This window comes from Cryptomeria japonica, chromosome 5, assembly GCF_030272615.1.
Source record: "Cryptomeria japonica chromosome 5, Sugi_1.0, whole genome shotgun sequence".
NCBI classification, from domain to species: Eukaryota; Viridiplantae; Streptophyta; class Pinopsida; order Cupressales; family Cupressaceae; genus Cryptomeria; species Cryptomeria japonica.
This window is the reverse complement of record NC_081409.1, coordinates 497,563,915-497,585,701: the sequence shown is the minus strand read 5'-3', so window position 1 is coordinate 497,585,701 and position 21,787 is coordinate 497,563,915. Positions and strand designations below refer to the sequence as shown.

The window sequence follows — 21,787 nt, the reverse complement described above, 5'->3', positions numbered from 1 at the left end:
TCACTAAGTACACAAGCAAAACAACATAACGGAAAACAATCACTAAACAGTTTGAGCTATGCATGAAAAGATTTATGTGTGTTGTCTTTTATGTTGGTTTTCGATTATTATTCCCTCTAAGTAACTCGAGGAAGTCTATCTTGACTAAGAGGAGCAAGTATTGGGGGCATAATATTTTCTTTGTTTTTTGCTTGTAGGAATGATTCCGATGATCTAGAAACATCTAGTCAGCTGGGTGTCTGTGATAAGAGCCTTCACATCAAGGTGAAATCGCCACACATGCCTCAACTCTGCTTATTTGTATGCTACGGGGAGGTTCCCATCATTTCTTTGTCTGTTTTGAGTGAATTTCTTTATCATGCAATCCGAGTCCCTTTGAAATCTGTCCAAGGATATGAACGAAAAAAGGGTCATTGCGGACAAGATAATTAATATTGCAAGTGAAAAGAAAGGACCTCCAATCTTCCTGCTATGCTTGTTATGCTCAGTGATGAAACTTAAGCATTTTAAATCCATTGACTAGGTTTAGGTTGCATCTCATTTTGCACTCATTTTGCATTTCATTCTCTATTTTGTGAATTTAGAGTGATTTCGGTATGGTAATAATCTATTTATCTTCTGAATGAGAGTTGGATGCATCATCATTTCTTAGCTAAGCGGTCTCTTTTTCATCATTTCTCCGATCGAGTACTTGTGTATTGAGATGTTAGCTGCATACATAAGCATCTTATATAAATTCATACATTTCATTATCACTCATTCACATTCATCTTATTGCATAGAAAAAAGAAAATATAAAAATTTGCATTACTCATTACTCATTCTCACTCATTTTATTTGCATATGAAAAGCAACAAAAACAAACATTCATATTCATTTTTATTTACATACATCCATACTGGAAAAAAAAAAAATGCATACATATAAAATAAAGCATATAGAAGACATCTCATAATCGATCGACACAAGTACTATGAAGTCCAATCAGATCTCGTATATATATAATCATCAATGTCTCTGTGTATAAATAATATCAACTGACATGTACAAACTCCCATCGGAGCAAGAATCCTAAGGGCTACAAAAAATGGGTGTGTCTACAAAAAATCTCATAACTACAAAAAGAATATCTAGCTCTCGACCTCTCCCTCATCGCCTGGTGGAGGAGGTGGAGCCTGTTGGCCTGGATCCTGACGAGGTGCCTGAGCTCCCTTAGATCGAGCCATATAATGAGAATAAGGTACAACCTATTGTGCTACTGAAACTACTACGTTGTAAGCCGCAACGTAATAGGTTGCCAAACTCGTATGATGAAGTACCTCCTACCGTAAAGCGTCTGTCTCTACCCTCCTCTGCTCTCATCTCTAAGACCTGATGATCTCTCTCTGCTCTAAGCACTGCTAGTTGTCGGTCTCGCTCCGCCAGCTGTGTCTATGACAATGTCAGCTGCGACTGTAAACTCACTAGGCGTGCTCTCATCGACCGTGTTGTGTCAGCCCCCTCATCTCTCGCAGGATCTTTGCCTCCATCTCCACCTTTGACTCCACCATGCTCCTCCCATCTCTGGCTGACCTGTCTCAAAGCTACTCACTCCTCCACCCTCAGATTCCCTAGCTCCACTCAGTCTAACGCCAACAGCCCCTAGGGATGCACACTCTCCTCTCTATTGTTGTCTACCACCAGCTGGCACCCTGCTGCTGCTAGCACCAGGATCGCCACCTGCCTGCCTCGGAGCCCCGACTCTCTGTCCATGTCCCTGTCCCTGCACGGGGGCATCATCCTCAACCTCCTCTATGCGAGGTACCTGCTTCGTTGGATCTATAAATCTCGAGAATGGATGCTGCTAAAACCAATCCCTGTACTGGCGCAATACCCCCGCATCTGCAACATCATCCATATAGTCCCATCTGAGTCGTTGTAACCCAGTCAGCTCCTGCATGCCTAAGGCGTATGATAGCCTAAGCCCCCATCCTTGCCTCTCCTCATCTGCATAACGCACATATGCAGTAAAATCCTGCGAGATCCCCTGAGGTCTACAATACTGCCTCATCACTCAAGTAACAACAAACCGCTCGACAACTGTCTTTGATCTACTTATGAGAGGTCGTGTAATGAAGAGGTATCTGCGTACAACTCTCCAATCATCCCAAAGCTCCAGACCCCTATATGGTCTCCATATCATGGCTATCAAGTCATCCAGCTGTCGTCTCCAATAATCTATCTTGCCCAGATGGGGTTGAGTAACATAACCTGAATATTTATAAGTAATGGGTTGACCAGGATCCCTGCCCTCATCGACAATCGGCCTGCAAACTGGGAGATGCTCTCAAGCCCATACCTATAAAATCAAAACTCCTGCAACCATACTCTTCCCCTCCCGGTAGACGATCTCATGCATCTCACGATACATGTGTGCCAGAATACACGAACCCCATCCTAATCTCTGAGGGTGCTCAATAAGTTTGTCCAACATCCTGCCCCATCCACACAAAAACCCCTACTATCCCCTATCTGGCATCAGAAAGCAGCCAATAAAACTTGCCAAGACGCAAGCCAGTGGAAAGTCCTCACTATACCTGGTCATCATCACGTCTCAACTAATAGAACGTGTCAGAATATCAGGATCCTTAAAAATCCTGTCTAACAGCTAGTAACCCAGGAAGATGCGTTGCATCATAATCAACCTTCCCTCCAGCAAAAGCGATACGGAGAATCCTGTATACGTCCTCGGGAGTGATCGTTATCTCCCCAACTAGTAAATGGAACGTGTTATGCTTTGAATGAAACCTCTCAACTAATATCGTGAGCATATCGTGATTCACACAGATATCAGGTACCCGTAAAAGGTGAGTCAATCCGCACAAATCAATATGTGCCCGATCAATATCAGATAACTCGCGAACTAATGTCATGGTCGGTGGATATACACATCGGAATAACACATGGGGCAATCGAACCTGCAAAAAAATCAAACAACAAACCATAAGGAAACATTTCAAATTAGCCTAAAAGAGACACAAAACATCACGCAAATCCAACTACATCAACGGCAAAATCAAAATTTCAAGTTTGCACCTTTAAAAATGCTCATTGTTTTTCAAACGACATAACACAATAGAGACAACAACTCGTACGAGTCAAGAATAGGCCTAGTACGACAAAAGACACTGATACGACACAAGATTAGCTCTAGGACGACAAAATGGGCTATTTTGAAGGTTCTCATACGACACACGGGTAGTTTCACTACAACAAAACTACTTCAGGTTCAGTCTCAGGTTTTGCAGTTTCAGTTTTTACAAATGATTTGACTTTATTTTCTTTTAGAATCATCTAAATTCTGAACTTCCATGATGAGAAGTCATCACCTCCTCAGAGTCTATCTTTGAATCTGATAGCGCTAGCCATTAGAAGAAATGTGATGTTGAATATATACTTGTTTTGAATTTTCCACAAAATTGAATAGCCTCAGGTTCGATTTAACTTGGCTCTAATACCATGTAAATGTTATTCAATTTTCAATTCAAGATGCAAGTTATATTCAAGGTTATCTTTTCTTTCAAGTATGTGTTATTTCTTAATATAATAAATCTGATTATTGTCTGGTATGTTGCAGATGGAGAAAGAGCATTTATCAATTTCGATGTCCTTCTCACAATCACCGATTGATATATATGTCTACAAGGAGGATCAAGCAATACCTTGACCGATCATGTCTATTAGACATGATCGATCAAGATATTACTTGATCGCACCTTTTCAATCATAATCGCATTTACCAATCGGTGTATATATATAAAACTTAACAAGTTACCGATACTAATCGGCGTGTATATCATAAACAAGTCAACCGATATTAATCGGTATGTATGTTGTCATAAACTAAACCTGATAACAATCGGTGTTTACACAGTTAACATGTTTGACCGATACTAATCGAAGTGCATACGATTAACAATGTAAATCGACACCAATTGGTATTCTATGCTTTATGATTTACAACCGATAATTATCGGTAGTTAAGCATTGGTTAAGAATCCAATGTTGATCGGAATTTGCAAGTAAGGTTGTGTATATATAAGTCAAAGAATAATCATCAAATGAAGGAATGAAAATTGAAGTCTTTATCATAGTCTATCGATAAGATAGATGATTGAATGAGAGACTTCATTTATCTCTCATTCAATCATTTATCATACTGAGGCTATCATGCATCAACACTCCCTCTTAGCTAGGTAAGATAAATGAAAGACAACATATCAAGCATCACATTTCTAATGATGGTCAGTATTCCTTACGTAATTTGACTCTCTAGAAGATCATATCACCTAATCACATGACATGAAGTATCACCTAAACATGTGATACAAGCGTTCATCACATCAACTTGTGATGACAGGATATCGCCTAAGCACGTGATATTAGTATTACCTAACATGCAATACTTTAGAAATAAGTATAGGAAAATAGTTAAATTCTCTACTTATTCAAGTTGCGGTATGTGCACTAACATTTTATTCAAAATGTTTTACCACAACACAATCATGGCTTATCCATGGCATACCAGAGATCCAACATGATAACTGGTTTGAACATCATAAGATCGTCACCTTATAATGTCTACATACAAGTGTTCATTATCTAAGAGATCGTCACCTCTTAGACATGAACACAAGGGGTTTAAACCCATAAAAGTCCTAACATGACAAAGAAGTTTACACATAAACCATCTTAATAAGCATAGGAGTACAGAGCAAATTACATTTCAATCATACCAAGAGCTTTTCTGAAGTGCTCAACTTTCACCCTTGAAAGTGGTTTGGTAAAAATATTTGTTGTCTGATCTCTTGTACAAATATATTCCAACTGGATCACATTCCTATCTACCATGTCTCGTACATAATGATATGGAATCTCAATATGTTTGGATTTGCCATGAAATACCAGATTCACTGAAAGTTTTATACAACTTTGGTTGTCGCAATGAATAACTGTAGGTTTCATTGGTTCACCGAATAACCCCACAAGCAGCTTTCTATGCCATACTGCCTCTCGAGCAACCATGGAGGCTGCAATGTATTCAGCCTCAGTGGAACTCTGTGCTACCGATGACTGTTTTCTGCTGATCCAGGATATCATGGTTGAACCTAAACTGAAACAGCACCCTGAGGTGATTTTCCTGTCAGTTACACTTCCAGCCCAATCTGAATCTGTGAATCCGTGTAGATCTAGTTCAACTCTCTCATATTTGAGACCAAGTTTTAGGGTACCTTGTAGATATCTCATGATATGTTTTACTGCTACTAGGTGTATTTCCTTTGGTTCACACATAAACTGACTCAAGGCATTAACTGCATAACAGATATTTGGTCTCGTATTTACAAGATACATCAAGGACCCAATCATTTGCCTATATAGAGTAGGATCTGAGGGTTGTGATTCTGTTGTTGCTTCCTTAAGTTTATGAAGGTTTGTTTCCATTGGAGAGGTCATGGGTCTGCAGTTTAGCATACTAAACCTCTTCAAAATGTCTAAGGTATATTTACCCTGGTTTAGTATAATGTCATCAGAATTCTGCCATACTTCTAGACCTAGGAAGTAATGAAGGAGTCCCAAGTCCTTCATATCAAATTCTTTAGCAAGGTCTTTCTTACACTGATCTATTATGTGATCTTTTCATGTGATTAACAAATCATCAACATATAAAATCAATATTAGCATATCACCTTTGTTTGCTTATAGCAGAGATTAGGATCTGCATCATTCTTGGAGAAGCTTAGTTTTGAGAGATAAGTATCAATTTTTTCATACCAGGCCCTGGGAGACTGTTTAAGCCCATAGAGAGCTTTCTTGAGTCTACACACATGAGACTCTGCATCATGAATCTCAAACCCTTCAGGTTTCTCTAGGTATACTTCTTCTAAGATCTCACCATTAAGGAATGTTGTCTTAACATCCATCTGATGAACTTTCCATCCCTTTGATGTTGCAATGGCTAAGACCGCTCTTACTGAGGTGTATCTGGCTATAGGTGCAAATGTTTCCTCATAATCAATTCATTCCTTTTGAGAGAACCCTCTGGCTACAAATCTAGTCTTGTGTTTCTCAATGCTACCATCTACAGCATGTTTGATTTTGAAGAGCCATTTGGAGGTGACAACAGATTTCCCAGCTGGCCTAGGGACAATCTCCTAAATATCATTTTTCATAATGGATTGGTATTCCTCGGGCATGGCATTCTTCCATACTTGATGTTTAAGTGCATCTGATACATTAGTAGGTTCTTCTTTTGAGAGATCATTCAAGAGAGCGGTGTAGTTGGTAAGTTTGTTAGGCCTTTTGCTTTCTCTGAAAGTTCCTAAAGGGGCAGCATACTTCTGAGCTTCTTCTACAGTTTTGGTGGCCCATAGTGGTCTTTTCTTGAAATTTTCTCTAGCAGGGTCTTCATCTATGCTAGGGGTAGGGATATAGACTTCAGGTTCTATTGAGCTTTGGGCTCTTTTGAAGGCTAAGTCTTCTTCAAAGATTACATCCCTACTCAGTTCAATATTCCTCTAACCAGGTATATAGATTTTGTAGGCCTTGGAGGTTTCACTATATCCTACAAGTATTCCGCTTTTTTCAAATGGCTCTAATTTTAATCTTTTCTCCTTAGGTACATGAATATAGACAGGGCACCCAAATATCCTAAGGTGGCTGATATCTGGTTTTGTTTTAGTAAAGACATCCTCAGGGGTTTTATCTTCAAGATGGGAGTGAGAACATCTATTTTGTATATATACAGCAGTGTTGGTTGCTTCTGCCCAAAGATTGGTATTTAGATTCTGATCAAGAATCATGGCTTCTACAATTGTCCTATTTTTCCTCTCAGCTACCCCATTTTGTTCAGGATTATAAGGTACAGTAAGCTCCCTCTTAATCGCAGCATTTTTACAAAAGTCTTTAAACAAATCTGAGGTGTATTCCCCCCCATTGTCAGTTCTTAAGGTTTTAATTTTATTTCTTGAGTAGTTTTCTGTTAATGATTTAAATTCCTTAAACCTATTAAGGATCTCTTCTGATTCTTTACATTTCAGAAAGTAGATCCAAGTTTTCCTAGAGTAGTCATCAACAAATATTAAATAATACAAAAATCCCCTAAAGAAGGTACGGACATAGGTCCACATATATCAGAGTGAACTAACTCTAAAATTTTGCTTGTTTTCCTAGTACTATTTTGAAAAGCACCCTTAGCATTTTTACCTAGGGCACATCCTTTGCATGCCCCTGAATGATATTGCTTTAACTTAAGTAGGCCTGTGACAAGGTTTCTCATTGATGATAAAGCTCTAAAATTCAGGTGACCTAGTCTTCTATGCCAAACTTCATTAGCATCAGTAGTTCCATGGATTAGGGCTAGGTTGGGCTCTGCGCACAGCTCATACAAGTAGCCTTGCCTTTGACCAATGGTTTTAGCTTTCTTGATAGATGAATTCTTTGGCCAAGCCAACACTCTGTTGTTCATGAAGGTCACTCTGTATCCATTATCCTCTAGTGTTGATATGGAGACTAGGTTTCTCTTGATGCCTGGGGCATATAGTACTCCTTTAAGTTGTAATGATACGCCTGACTTTAGTTTGATGGTGCAAGTTCCAACTCCTCTGACTGGATGTGTGGAGTCATCTCTGATAGTCACTTCCTCATCATTCTCCTCTATCATGGAGTCTAGCACTTCTCTAAACCCTGTGTAGCGTCGTAAATTGTACGCACTTGCAAGGGTTGTACAATTTCACACCTAGTTTAGCACCCACCTTGGCGCATTTTGCATTTTGCATTGCATTTATCCTTTAGCACTTAATTAATTAAATTAATTAGGTCTAAGGTCCTATTTCATCATCTTCCACATTATAAAGTTGGGCCCTTTCATTAAAGTGTGCCCCTTTCATTTTATTCTTCCAATACATCATCTAATCAAAAACCCTAATTAGGTCCTATTTTGAACTTGGGGGCTTGATTTCGGGGGTCAAAACATCTCGAAATCAGCTGTAACTTCGGGATTCTCTCTAAAATCATCATATCCAACGGCCCTGAAAATTTGGTGAAAAGTTGTCGGGACCATGGCGCCCGGAGTGCACATGGTCCCGGACATTTTTCCCGAAAATTTAGGAGCGCGATCCAATCATAAAATAAAGCTTAACCCCAAGAAATTGGCAGGATATTCAATCTCTAGGTCGGCCAAAAGACGAAATTAAGACCTAGGGTTTCATATATAAGAGCTCTCTTTCTTCATTTGAAAGGATCCGAATTTTGTTTTTAGGGACCTTCTATGCAGCGAAAGAGCAGATCTTTGAAGACTTCAATAACATTCAACATCCATCCATCAAGCATTCATCAATTTCATTCATTTAGGGCTTGGGAGACATTGAAGAACAATAGGAGATTACCGACTGAAGATTGGCTTGTACTCCTCCCTTAAGGGTTGGGTATGATTTCATGTTGTTTTCATGTCTTTGCATAAGCTTCAATATATCCTTTATTCATGCTTTAGATCACTTTGCATCTTGATTTAGAGCATTTACATTATCATTTACAAGCAATTAGGGTTTACTTTCTAGGTTGCTCTAGTTTGCTTTCTTGCATTTAAGGACCTTGCACACACACTAGGTCTACACACACAATACATTTTACAATACAACTTGGCTATTCGTGGAGGTGGAAATCACTGAAGCGGGGGTTTGACTAAGGCAAAACCCTATATAGCCGCCCACCACACCTTTTCAGATATAAGTGAAGGTTTCAAAATTCGGACGACACCACAAGTTACAGATCCGGAAGAAGCAGACGGAGACCAAACAACACACCAAGTTTCAGAGAAAAAGACCAGGATAGGGGCATGGGGCGCCCTAGTCCTGCCAGGACAGGGGCGCTGGGCGCCCTGGTCCCTGGGACAGGGGCGCTGGGCGCCCTGGTCCTCCTGACAGACAGCATTTCAGCATTTTTGACAGCTTTTTCCAGAGTGCAAAACAGCAGTTTTCGGAGCAGTTTCAGGGGCAGAATCAGGACAGTGGCGCCCGCGCCCCCGTCCCGAACATTTTCAATCAGATTTTGACTCCGGGTACACATTTGCATTCTTGTTTTGTCCTTGTGTTTACAGCTTTCCATCATTTAAGTTCAATTCTGCAATCTTGTTATTAGTTCATACTTGCACTTTGGGGTTAGGGATTGAACTTGCATCATTTCATCTTTCAATTGCAACAAAGGAATAGAAATCCTAATAGGTAGCCCGTGGCTCTCTCTTCCACAAGAAAAAGTAGCCAATTGTGTGATACCTCTAGGCTCTTTCGTATTCCACAAGTGTGGTTGAAAGTGAGATTAGGGCATGTTTGCTTAGTGTCACTTTTTCTCCCACACATTTTGGTGAACCTGACGTGAATCTATCATTGCTTCCTCTTGCATTGCATTTGTTAGATCTAGATCTAGATTTAGTGTGTTTTCATTTCATTTTCATTAAAAAGAAAAAAGAAAAAAAAAGTGTGTTTCTTTGCATTGTGTGTTTAAAATTTTATGCAATTTCAAAATGTCAGATTTTTATTTGCAAGATGTTCATATTTGTGATGATTATGAGTTAGATGAAGCTTTAGATGAATTTTTGAAACCTAAATATACCAAACCTTCATTTTACCAAAAACTCATAAACATTGTTACTATGCCATTTCATTGTGATGAGAAAGATAAGTCGAATGATTCCTCTCAAGGGTACATTCCTATCAGCTCTTCCACTAAATCTAGTAACATGGTTGTTTTCAATGATCCCCTCTATGAAGAGATATCTCCTTTTGAATCAAAAGATAAACCTTTTAATAGATATGATCATGCTTTGTTGAATGATGCCCTTGATGCCTTTGTGTCTCCTAAAAAACACTCCCTTCATGAGGATCCTTTTGTGCAAGAAGATGACATTATCCCTACATTTCCTAGTGATGGCCTTTCCTTTTCCAACAAAATTCCCACTAGAGATGATGAATTAATGGTAAATGCTTACCCTTCTCTTAAAGTTGGTCTTACCCATAAGCATCCCTTAGAGAAAGAAGATGAAATAATAAGCAATTTCCTTAATTCTCTCTCCCCTATTGAACATATTTTGAGGAAAGAGGATGAGTTTAACACATCTATTGATGCTCTCCCTCCTAAGGATGCAGAATTAATAAACAATGTTATCTCCTCTCCCGAAATTGACAACACTTCAAACATTCCTTTCAACAACCTCACTATTTGGGATGAACCATTAGAAGAAGGTATAGATTATTCTCTACCCCTAGCCAAAGGGGATGAAATCAAGATAGAAAACTCCCTTGATAGTTCCTCACCTTCCTTGAATCTCAATCATTCTCCCTCTAAAAATAAAGCTCTCCTCAACTTGGTTCTACTCATAAGGAAACCCTAGTTCAAAGCAAGATGGTTAACATCTCTTTCAAAGATCTCCCTCTCAAAAGTGAGACTTTAGAGAGTAATGTTGATCCTTCTCCTAGAGAGTTTATTCCCCATGTAGATCCTTTGATGATAGAGGATGAGATGACCTTTCCTAGTATTACTTTTCCTACTAGAATATCAATGCCTATCCCTTGTCTCTCTCCTAAAATTGATTTGATCTGTGATAAGATTTTAGTGCAAGAGAAGACTATCAATAATTCTTCCAACGCTTTTGTTCATTCCTCTAAACCATCCTCAATCAATTTGATACATGTGAATGAGACACCTAAAAAACCTCTCTTCACTGTCCAAGGTGCGTGTCCTTCTCAAAATTCTCAACCTTTAAATAAGCCTATCTTAGTGGTTCAAGGCGGTTATGCTAATGATTCTTTTTGCACTCCTAAGAAACCTATTATTACTGTGCAAGGAGGTTATTCTACTAAGAGCCCTTATGATTATGCTAAGCAACTGACTAGAGAGAGTTATCATACAGTTGCCCATACCTATAACACAAGAAACAATAGGCAACCTAATCCTCCTCCAGTTATCCCAACTTCACTTCCTCCTTCCCAACCTATTCTTCCTCAAGCTCCTCGGATTTCACAAGTTCTTGGTAAGCAATATGATCTCATAGAACAACTTAAAGCTACCCCTGCTAAGATATCCCTTTGGGATTTGATCCAAACTTCTTCCGCTCATCATGGGATGTTACAAGATGCCTTGAAAGATTTGAATGTTCCTCCACCTAATACATCTAGTAATATAGTGTCTTTGGTTAACTCTGTGATGAATCCTAAAGCTCAAATTGTGTTTACTCAAGATGAGTTGCCTACTAGTGAAATTCAACATCAATATGATCCCTTGATGATTGTGGTTATCATAAATGACACTGCTATAAGACGAACACTGGTAGATAATGGCTCTGGCCTTAATGTGTGTAGCATTAATCTATTGCATAAGATGAATGTGGATACATCCCTTATTGAGCCTGACTCTCGTCCCATTCGAGGCTTTGATAATGTGGCTAAGTCTTCATTAGGTATTATCACCTTACCCATCACAGTGGGACCTGTTACTTTGCCTACTCCTATCCATGTTATGTCGGGAAATCTAACATACAACTTGTTATTAGGGAGACCTTGGATTCACGGTATGCAAGCTGTCCCCTCTACATTGCATAGACAAGTTAAATTCATTTATAACAATAAGACATATACCTTGATAGGTGATACTAATTTTCAAGCTTGTTTGCAAACATCTACTTCCAAAGGGAGTTCTTCTAAATCTTCCTCTTCTAGTGATGACTCTTTACCTATGGACAAATCATCATCCTCTGATAATCAAAATTCTTTGGATGAAGATTCTTCTCAACTTGAATCTACACATGAAGAGGCTTTTGATCCTGAGAAGGTTCTCACAGAAGACGATTGGAGATCTCTTGATTTCACTCCCACCTTCGTAGGTGAGTATAGGGTTCCTCCTAGAGAGCTTAAAGTTAAAAAGAAGGAAGAAACTAGAGATCAATCAGTCTTACTTGAACCTATGAGTAATAATTTTGTGGCCGCTTCTCAAACTTCTTCTCCTCACACTTCTAATTCTGAAGAGTTTGATTCTTTGTCTTATGAAAAACCGCCTTCTCTTTCTGAAATGGCTGATCGTTATGGTCGTGGTTTTCGCATTTTTGCTAAGCATGGGTATCATGGAAATGGTTGTGGCGCTCATGAACAAGGGATAAAAGTTCCTCTAGAGACTAATTTTCACAATTATGCCTTTGGACTCGGCTATAATCCCTGCAAACGTACCAAAGCATCTAAAAGACCATCTCTCAATGTGAATGCTATATTTAGTAGTGATGATGATCTCACTTCAACTAAATCATCTTCTACTTCTATCAACTCTCATTCCCCTCATAAGGAAATCTTGGCAATGAACAAATCTCTTTATGAATCCCCTCAAATTTCTAAATCCACTTATGAATCTTTATCTCCTATTCATCATAAAGTCCTCTCCTCTAGGGATAAGGCTCTAATAAATTACACTCATCCCTCTTCTAAGATTTCATGTGACTTTTCTTCTTCAATCTTTATCATTTTATACATGTTCTTGATCTCACTTATAGTTGAGCATTTAACATGTCATATTCAAATACCTCATTTAGTCTATCATGTCTTTAAATAACATTAATGGCTATTATGTTGCTCATCATTATGTGACATTGGTAGCTCATTTACTGGGGGCTCATTGTCATTCATGATGGTACAATTTCAAGTGCAATCATATTTTTTGAAGCAACATAATAGCCTAATTTTCTTGTTCCTATGGGGACAAGAATGATTTCATACATCTCTTCTTTTGCTTATGTCCAAATCTCTCCCTAGAAGATTGTGTAAGTCCTTCTCATTGTCCTTATCCTTGGGAGGCAATGATCTTTCCTTATTTTTATCTAAGGATCCACTTTTTCCTATTTCGTGGATGGTGTGAACTTTATTACTTGATGTTATTCCTTGTACACATTTGTTGTTGTTTGTTCAAGGATTCTCTCTTACAAGAGGTGTAAGTCCTTGACTACAACCTCATTTGCACTTGGTAAAATACATCCATAATGAAATCACTCTCCCAATTGGGTTAAAAGGAGCGTCATCCTTCATTAAGAATCACTTTCATCTCGCAAAAGAAGGAAGTATTGCATTCTTATTCTCTTCTTTGTCTTATTCTAGAAGATGTTATATTTGTCTAAGACAATTTCTCTCAGGGATAGGTGTCTTTTGTACAAATATCTCTTCTCCTCTAAGGATCTCCTTTACACATACTACAAGATATCCCTTTTTCAACTATCTTACCCTTGCTTAAAGAGTGCAAAACTCTCTTGCTTGGATCTATGACATTGTTGCATTTTGGGGTATCTTCTTTTGTGATGAAGGTAGGTATCCTTGTTCTACTTTTCTTATGACATAAACATTACACTTTTTGAGCAATGGGTCATTCTCGGAACCAGAGCACAGACTCTTAGAGCGAGATGTCTCCATTTTTCTTTTATGCAAGGTGATTATTCTCAGAACCAGAGCACAGACTCTTAGAGCGAAATGTCACGCTTTTGTACTATACATATACAGGTTGTAGCATACTCGGGCATAGACTCCTATGAGGTGCTTCTAACCTCCCTTACACACACATGCACGAGGTTGAGTGGAACTAGCGGCATAAGGCTAGACTTTCTCACTCTCCTCCCTTACATGGATCACCTAGATAGACTCTGGGGGCTAGTTTTCTCATGGATCACCAATGTGTGTATTCATGCTTTTTTTCCTTTCTTTTCTTCTCTTTGCATTTTGTTTCCATTTACATCCTTCATCTTGTGTTAGAGAACTCTCAAATCCTCACACTCTTTGTTGTGTTGGAATTGAGATTTAGTCCTCTTTCTTACCAAATGATTCTCCATTAGTTTTTGATCTCATATCAAATCTTCTTGTGAGCATTTGTCATCAATTTTCTTTAACAATTCGAAGTGGTAAACATGATACTCTGTTTCAACTCACTAAAATTAGCAAGCCGAAACAGGGGGGGGCATATAGCTACCCTCGAATTTTCATCATCTTCCTTAGTAAGCATTAGGTGATTTTGTGATCTAACGTGTATTTTGTAGGGTGCGGTTCCTAACTGTGTACTGCAGATACCGCTGGGGGCTTCGTTCGACAGACTTATGGATATATCCTTTTTCAAATAATGTTTACTTTTCTGTACTTTAGCTTGCATATGCACGTAGTGTTCATATGACCGCTAAAGTGGGGGCTAAATGTAGCGTCGTAAATTGTACGCACTTGCTAGGGTTGTACAATTTCACACCTAGTTTAGCACCCACCTTGGCGCATTTTGCATTTTGCATTGCATTTATCCTTTAGCACTTAATTAATTAAATTAATTAGGTCTAAGGTCCTATTTCATCATCTTCCACATTATAAAGTTGGGCCCTTTCATTAAAGTGTGCCCCTTTCATTTTATTCTTCCAATACATCATCTAATCAAAAACCCTAATTAGGTCCTATTTTGAACTTGGGGGCTTGATTTCGGGGGTCAAAACATCTCGAAATCAGCTGTAACTTCGGGATTCTCTCTAAAATCATCATATCCAACGGCCCTGAAAATTTGGTGAAAAGTTGTCGGGACCATGGCGCCCGGAGTGCACATGGTCCCGGACATTTTTCCCGAAATTTTAGGAGCGCGATCCAATCATAAAATAAAGCTTAACCCCAAGAAATTGGCGGGATATTCAATCTCTAGGTCGGCCAAAAGACGAAATTAAGACCTAGGGTTTCATATATAAGAGCTCTCTTTCTTCATTTGAAAGGATCCGAATTTTGTTTTCAGGGACCTTCTATGCAGCGAAAGAGCAGATCTTTGAAGACTTCAATAACATTCAACATCCATCCATCAAGCATTCATCAATTTCATTCATTTAGGGCTTGGGAGACATTGAAGAACAATAGGAGATTACCGACTGAAGATTGGCTTGTACTCCTCCCTTAAGGGTTGGGTATGATTTCATGTTGTTTTCATGTCTTTGCATAAGCTTCAATATATCCTTTATTCATGCTTTAGATCACTTTGCATCTTGATTTAGAGCATTTACATTATCATTTACAAGCAATTAGGGTTTACTTTCTAGGTTGCTCTAGTTTGCTTTCTTGCATTTAAGGACCTTGCACACACACTAGGTCTGCACACACAATACATTTTACAATACAACTTGGCTATTCGTGGAGGTGGAAATCACTGAAGCGGGGGTTTGACTAAGGCAAAACCCTATATAGCCGCCCACCACACCTTTTCAGATATAAATGCAGGTTTCGGAATTCGAACGACGCCGCAAGTTACAGATCCGGAAGAAGCAGACGGAGACCAAACAACACACCAAGTTTCAGAGAAAAAGACCAGGACAGGGGCGTGGGGCGCCCTGGTCCTGCCAGGACAGGGGCGCTGGGCGCCCTGGTCCTCCTGACAGACAGCATTTCAGCATTTTTGACAGCTTTTTCCAGAGTGCAAAACAGCAGTTTTCGGAGCAGTTTCAGGGGCAGAATCAGGACAGTGGCGCTCGCGCCCCCGTCCCGAACATTTTCAATCAGATTTTGACTCCGAGTACACATTTGCATTCTTGTTTTGTCCTTGTGTTTACAGCTTTCCATCATTTAAGTTCAATTCTGCAATCTTGTTATTAGTTCATACTTGCACTTTGGGGTTAGGGATTGAACTTGCATCATTTCATCTTTCAATTGCAACAAAGGAATAGAAATCCTAATAGGTAGCCCGTGGCTCTCTCTTCCACAAGAAGAAGTAGCCAATTGTGTGATACCTCTAGGCTCTTTCGTATTCCACAAGTGTGTGGTTGAAAGTGAGATTAGGGCATGTTTGCTTAGTGTCACTTTTTCTCCCACACACCCTGTAATGTATCTGGATGAGCCACTGTCGATCACCCAGGAGTTAACCTTGTTTGAAGCTTGGTTTGTAAGTGTTGAATAGAGTACATACTTCTCGGAGTCATCTTCCCTTTTAGATTTTCTTTCTTTGGCAAATGTGGCTTGTTGTTTGGCTCTTTCTGGACTTTTGGCAACATAGTACCCAAATTTGTCACATCTATAACATTGAATCTGTGAAAGGTCCTTCTTGAAGGTGTTCTTACCATGACGACCTTTCCTCTTCCTAAATTGTTTCTACTTGCTTTTCTTGTTTAAGCTTGTATGAGGACTTGAAGATCTTCATCTATATTCTTTTATTTGATCCCTTTCTTATTTAACCTTGATTCTTCTTGGAGACAATCTGCCTTTAGCCTATCAAACTTTGGAAATTCATCCCTTGCACTAATGCCTTGGACAAATGTTTCCCATATACTAGGCAACCCATCTGGAGCAATGAGTGTTAATTCTTTGCTTTGGATCTCATATCCAAGGGTTGCTAGTTCATCCCTTAGGGCTGATATCCGCATGAAGTGGGCATTGACTGACTCCCCTTTGATCATAGCTATATGATTTATTTCTCTTTTTAACACCAAAGTTCTACTAGCATTGAATATCTCAAATGCATCTCCAAGTGCTTTAAACATGTGGTAGGTCATTTCATGTTTCCTTATGATGGGCATAATATTATTTCTCACCCCATCAATTATGATTTTGATGGCCTTTTCATTTCCCTCTCTCCAAGTTGTTTTGTCAGGTTCAGTCTCAGGTTCTACAGTCTGTTTTTACAAATGATTCGACTTTATTTTCTTTTAGAATCATCTAAATTCTTAACTTCCATGCTGAGAAGTCATCACCTCCTCCGAGTCTATTTTCGAATCTGATAGCGCTAGCCATTAGAAGAAATGTGATGTTGAATATATGCTTGTTTTGAATTTTTCACAAAATTGAATAGCCTCAAGTTCGATTTAACTTGGCTCTGATACCATGTAAATGTTATTCAATTTTCAATTCAAGATGCAAGTTATATTCAAGGTTATCTTTTCTTTCAAGTATGTGTTATTTCTTAATATAATAAATATGATTATTGTCTGGTATGTTGCAGATGGAGAAAGAGCATTTATCAATTTCGATGTCCTTCTCACAATCACTGATTGATATATATATGTCTACAAGGAGGATCAAGCAATACCTTGACCGGTCAGGTCTATCAGACATGACCGATCAAGATATTACTTGATTGCACCTTTTCAATCATAATCCCATTTACCAATTGGTGTATATATAAAACTTAACAAGTTACCAGATACTAATCGGCGTGTATATCATAAACAAGTCAACCGATATTAATCAGTATGAATGTTGTCATAAACTAAACCCGATAACAATCGGTGTTTACACAATTAACATGTTTGGCCGATACTAATCGGAGTGCATACGATTAACAATGTAAACCGACACCAATCGGTATTCCATGCTTTATGATTTACAACCGATAATTATCGGTAGTTAAGCCTTGGTTAAGAATCCGATGTTGATCGAAATTTGCAAGTAAGGTTGTATATATATAAGTCGAAGAATAATCATCAAATGAAAGAATGATAACTGAAGTCTTTATCATAGTTTATCGATAAGATAGATGATTGAATGAGAGACTTCATTTATCTCTCATTCAATCATTTATCTTACCGAGGCTATCATGCATCAACACAAACACCCAAGTGTCTCATACCCAAACTACTATAATATGCATGTACCTAAGTAAACTTAAGGTGTAATAATATCCAAGATGAATAATTAATTACACCAACAGAAACCACGACAAATCACAAGGGCCCTTTCCCCAACATCAAGGATCCACAAGGAAGCCCATCCAACACACACAGGGTTAAAACACTCTGCTAAAAGAGGAAGCCAAAACGAGGAGACTTCCCCACAAGCACAAGGACCCCAAAAGGAGGGGAACACCCAGCATGAGGGAGAAAAATCCAACCATCCCCGCCATCTTCATCCTCCGCATCATCATCCCCAACAGCTTCAACTCCTCCTGAAATCCTAGCTCCACAACCATCGTTCCCGCTCATATCTCTTGCCATTATCATTGTCAACTTAGTTACTTCTTGTTGAACATCTGGAATACTGAGATGGGGGGGGGAGGGGGCGAGTGGGGTGAGATCAGTATTCCCTTAAATAAATTAAAACTCTTAAACTACCATCCACATAGCATAATTGAGTGCAATAAAGAAAAGAGAAAAACACACAACACTTGACACCAATATTTTTACGTGGAAACCTGAGGGAAAAAGCACAAAAGGTTACAAAAGTGCTCACTATTGGAGAGCTCACTACCCAAGTAAGGCTCACTATCAGAGGGATCACTATTGAAAATTACATACAAAATGAACTATTAAAGTTGCATCTCAGACATGCGTGAATTACAATTCCAATTAGGTTCAATATACAAACTTTACACACTTCATTAGCTTTGTTGTCGCAAATATCCTCTTATTAACCTTTTTTTATATAGCAAAAATTTGTGTATATACAAAACATACATTCTGACGACCACCTGGGATCCCCTCTCTCTGCTTCTTCCTCTTGCATATCCCAAGAAGCCATATCGGATGATGACATGCCCGACACAACTGGTAAATTTATTTCTGGGCCACAACTACCAATATGTGATGAAGCCCCCGTTTCACACAAAGCAACCTAGGCAAAGTCTGAAAAGGTATTACGAAAGACCCATGCCAGCAATACAAGACCTATCAATCGGAGGAAAATGATGAACAAAGGGTGAACTCTCCAGAGCGAAATGGGCTTGTACAAAAGCGATCTTAGTCTACCAAACTTACTCAAAACTACCCAAGAGCACAAAACTCATGTTGCCCACAATCATCAATGACAACAATCCAAAACTTTTGTTGTTAAGGCATTGATATTATAATATGTCATCTCTATACTAGTAGCATTGTGTTGAAGACTACCTAAAAAACAAAAGCAACATTTCTCTACTCTTGTACAATTGCTCTTGTAATTTCAATTACTTGCTTATACTACATCTTTTGGTAATAGTGGAAAAGTAAATTCACAATTCTATATGCAAATTCACCCATGTTCTAAAACTTGGAACCTCAAAATGGATAAATACTTGCTCAAAAACCCCTTCCACTAGCACACAACAATACAACAGATGCATGTGAATATTGAAATAATTAATCAATCTATTTAATATTGAAATAATTAATCAATCTATGTTCTTGCAACCATTATATGAGACCTTTCAAATGAATGAAAAGCTAAATAATGTAATATAAATATATAAAAAATAGATTTATTGTAAATAATATTGTAAAAATCTTATCCTTTATCTCATATCTTATCCACCTATGTTAGGAGTTTGAAATTAAAAATGAATATTGGTTTCCAAAAGATTTAATGTGTCATGTTATGTGAGAAAACTCAAAAGAATGTAAGAAATTCCATAAGTCAACCTTTTGGTACAAGAGGCCTTCTAATCTACATTGGAGATATATGATTCTAATGTCTACAAGGTTTTTATGTTTTCTTTAAGTATATGTCTTAATACAACCCTTCTAGTTGTCACTTGATTCCTACGTGTATCATAATTTCAAATATCTTGTTTTTTCTATCACATTTTACGGTGGTAATTTTAAGAAACCACCCTTCCCATAAAATTCATGAAAAATCTTTGATTTTAAAACAAATATTAATTTCTATTGACAAATATTTCTTTTCAAAAAAAAATTAGTTTTACTAACTTTTTTAAATCACTAGAAATTTGTTAAAAAATTTAGCAAATCTTGGTAAAAAAAACATGCAAATACATTAATTACCTTGGTGAACCCTTCATTTTAAAAAAAATAAAATCCCTATGAAAAAATAAAGGCCTAGGTCTTAAAGTATAATGCCCTACATATATAATTCTTTAATTTTTTAATATTTTAAATTAAATATTGAATATTCAAAATCAACCATAAAAAAAAATTACCCTAATTGATTTTATTTTATTTTTATATTTCAGACCCTAAGGCATTAATGTTTTATGAGAACATTTTGGCCCATGTAATTTAACCTCAACCATTAGATTATAAATCTTCAAGGACTCAAATACAATTTTGGACTAGTGTAATCCATGTAATACAACCCTAGCCATTATATTATAAATAAAATCAATAACAGTGATAAATACTTAGTGATATGATCTTTAAAGTAATCAATAATTATATATTTGTCATTTTTTACTATTACTTTTAAATTTAGGAGAATATGATCTAATTAGGTATCGAATATTGTGCCAATTTTTTTTGTTCAAAAATTTAATAAAATAAACATTCTTATGATTTAACTAGGACTAAAATATAAATTTGTAGCTAAATTTTAAATCCCCAATTTCATTTATTAACCAATTGATAAATGTTAGCCATTAAAAAATCACTAATATTTAGCTGACATATTAGGAACTCCACTAGGTTAGTCATTTGTTTACAAAAATTTTACCTTTGATGAGAAAATATCATAAAATAACCCTCTTTCTTGTAAATGCAAGTATAAGATCAATTATAGCAGCCATTCGTCCCCTCAGAACCTGAACCGTGATTGCCAGCATTGCATAGATATTTTGACTCTTGAAACATTCTTCGGAAGGAAACTGCATCAAGTGAAGCTAGAAGGCATCTGACTAAATGGCAACTGCTGAGTCGTTTTTGTTTTGCTCCATAGATGAAGGCAGCAGCAAAGCTAGTCTCTGCTTAAACCGTCCTATGCGTTGCTTCCGTTCATTTCTCAACCTGCACAAATGCCAAAGAACAATACTTATTATTTGCATTGGCCAACAGAATAGTTTGAACAAAGGATTAGGACTATTCCAAAAGTACATTAGGAATGAACAAGATCCAGATTCCAGTTAATGTTTACATAGAAGAATCTAAGAACTAAGACAACGAATATGTTTGAAAATATTAACAGTCATTCAACAAGACACAGGCATCCTCATATTGGAACAAAACCCAAAGCTTTTCAAATACTCACAAATGTGAAATTATTTTCTATAGAAACTGGTCAACATATTTGACTAGACAATGATACACATCTTTGACCCTGGAGAAAGCTGCAGACAAGTCACTATACCTTGCACGAATTTTTTTGGCATTCCTCACATGCATTTGTAATAATTGATGTTCAGATATGTTTCCCATGGGTCCTTCCAGCTGCATGAAATATGTTTTGAGTATAAGACTTCAGAGGCAAATTAGATAGAAAAACTAGCAGCTCTCGATTTCTGCTAGATGTCAAAACAATAACATTTAAGAATATCCTGTATAATTCTTTCCAGATGCACCAGATACCAAGCAAAAAATGTACATATTTCTATGCATGATAGTCATAATCTATGTATATATATCATTCTATCAGCAGTTATTAACAGAAATCGCTTCAGAAACTAATCATTTCAAGCATATCGTAGAGGTTAGATTTTCTCCCTGAAACTTCTAGATTTGGAACAAGTCCACAAAAATTAAAAAATGGAACTTAGCAAAATAAATGGTGCACTCCAAGATTTTGAACGATGCACAAGAAAAATCACAGACTGCCACAATACTCTGTTTGTCATTCATCCAAAAGCTACCACTTACAACTTACTGCATATTACTAAGAACAATTTCAAGCAACGAGGTGAAATAAACCAACTATTAACAACTGGTATGCATCTCTGAAGAAGATATCGAATCTAGCCTATACTAAGGCCCCATATTGCCAAATAAACAAGAAACCCATGTACTTATTGCCAAATGAACAAGAAACCCATGTACTTAACAGTTAACATTGCAAAACTCCAACAGGTTTTTTGATGTACCAATTGTATATTT

The 21,787-nt window shown here is 37.6% G+C and overlaps 1 protein-coding gene across 2 annotated transcripts in view; it reads right to left on the bottom strand.

Moving 5' to 3' along the window:
• Positions 1 to 20,291: 20,291 nt before the first annotated feature.
• Positions 20,292 to 21,787, bottom strand: part of LOC131064891 (uncharacterized) — a 158,694-nt gene continuing 157,198 nt past the window's right edge. For both annotated transcript variants that reach the window (XM_057999218.1, XM_057999219.1), the window contains 2 exons: positions 21,048 to 21,127; positions 20,292 to 20,707 (listed from right to left, as the gene is read on the bottom strand). In XM_057999218.1, coding sequence (XP_057855201.1) covers positions 20,599 to 20,707; positions 21,048 to 21,127 — 189 coding nt within the window. In that variant the 3' untranslated portion in view covers positions 20,292 to 20,598. The remainder of the gene's footprint in view (positions 20,708 to 21,047; positions 21,128 to 21,787) is intronic.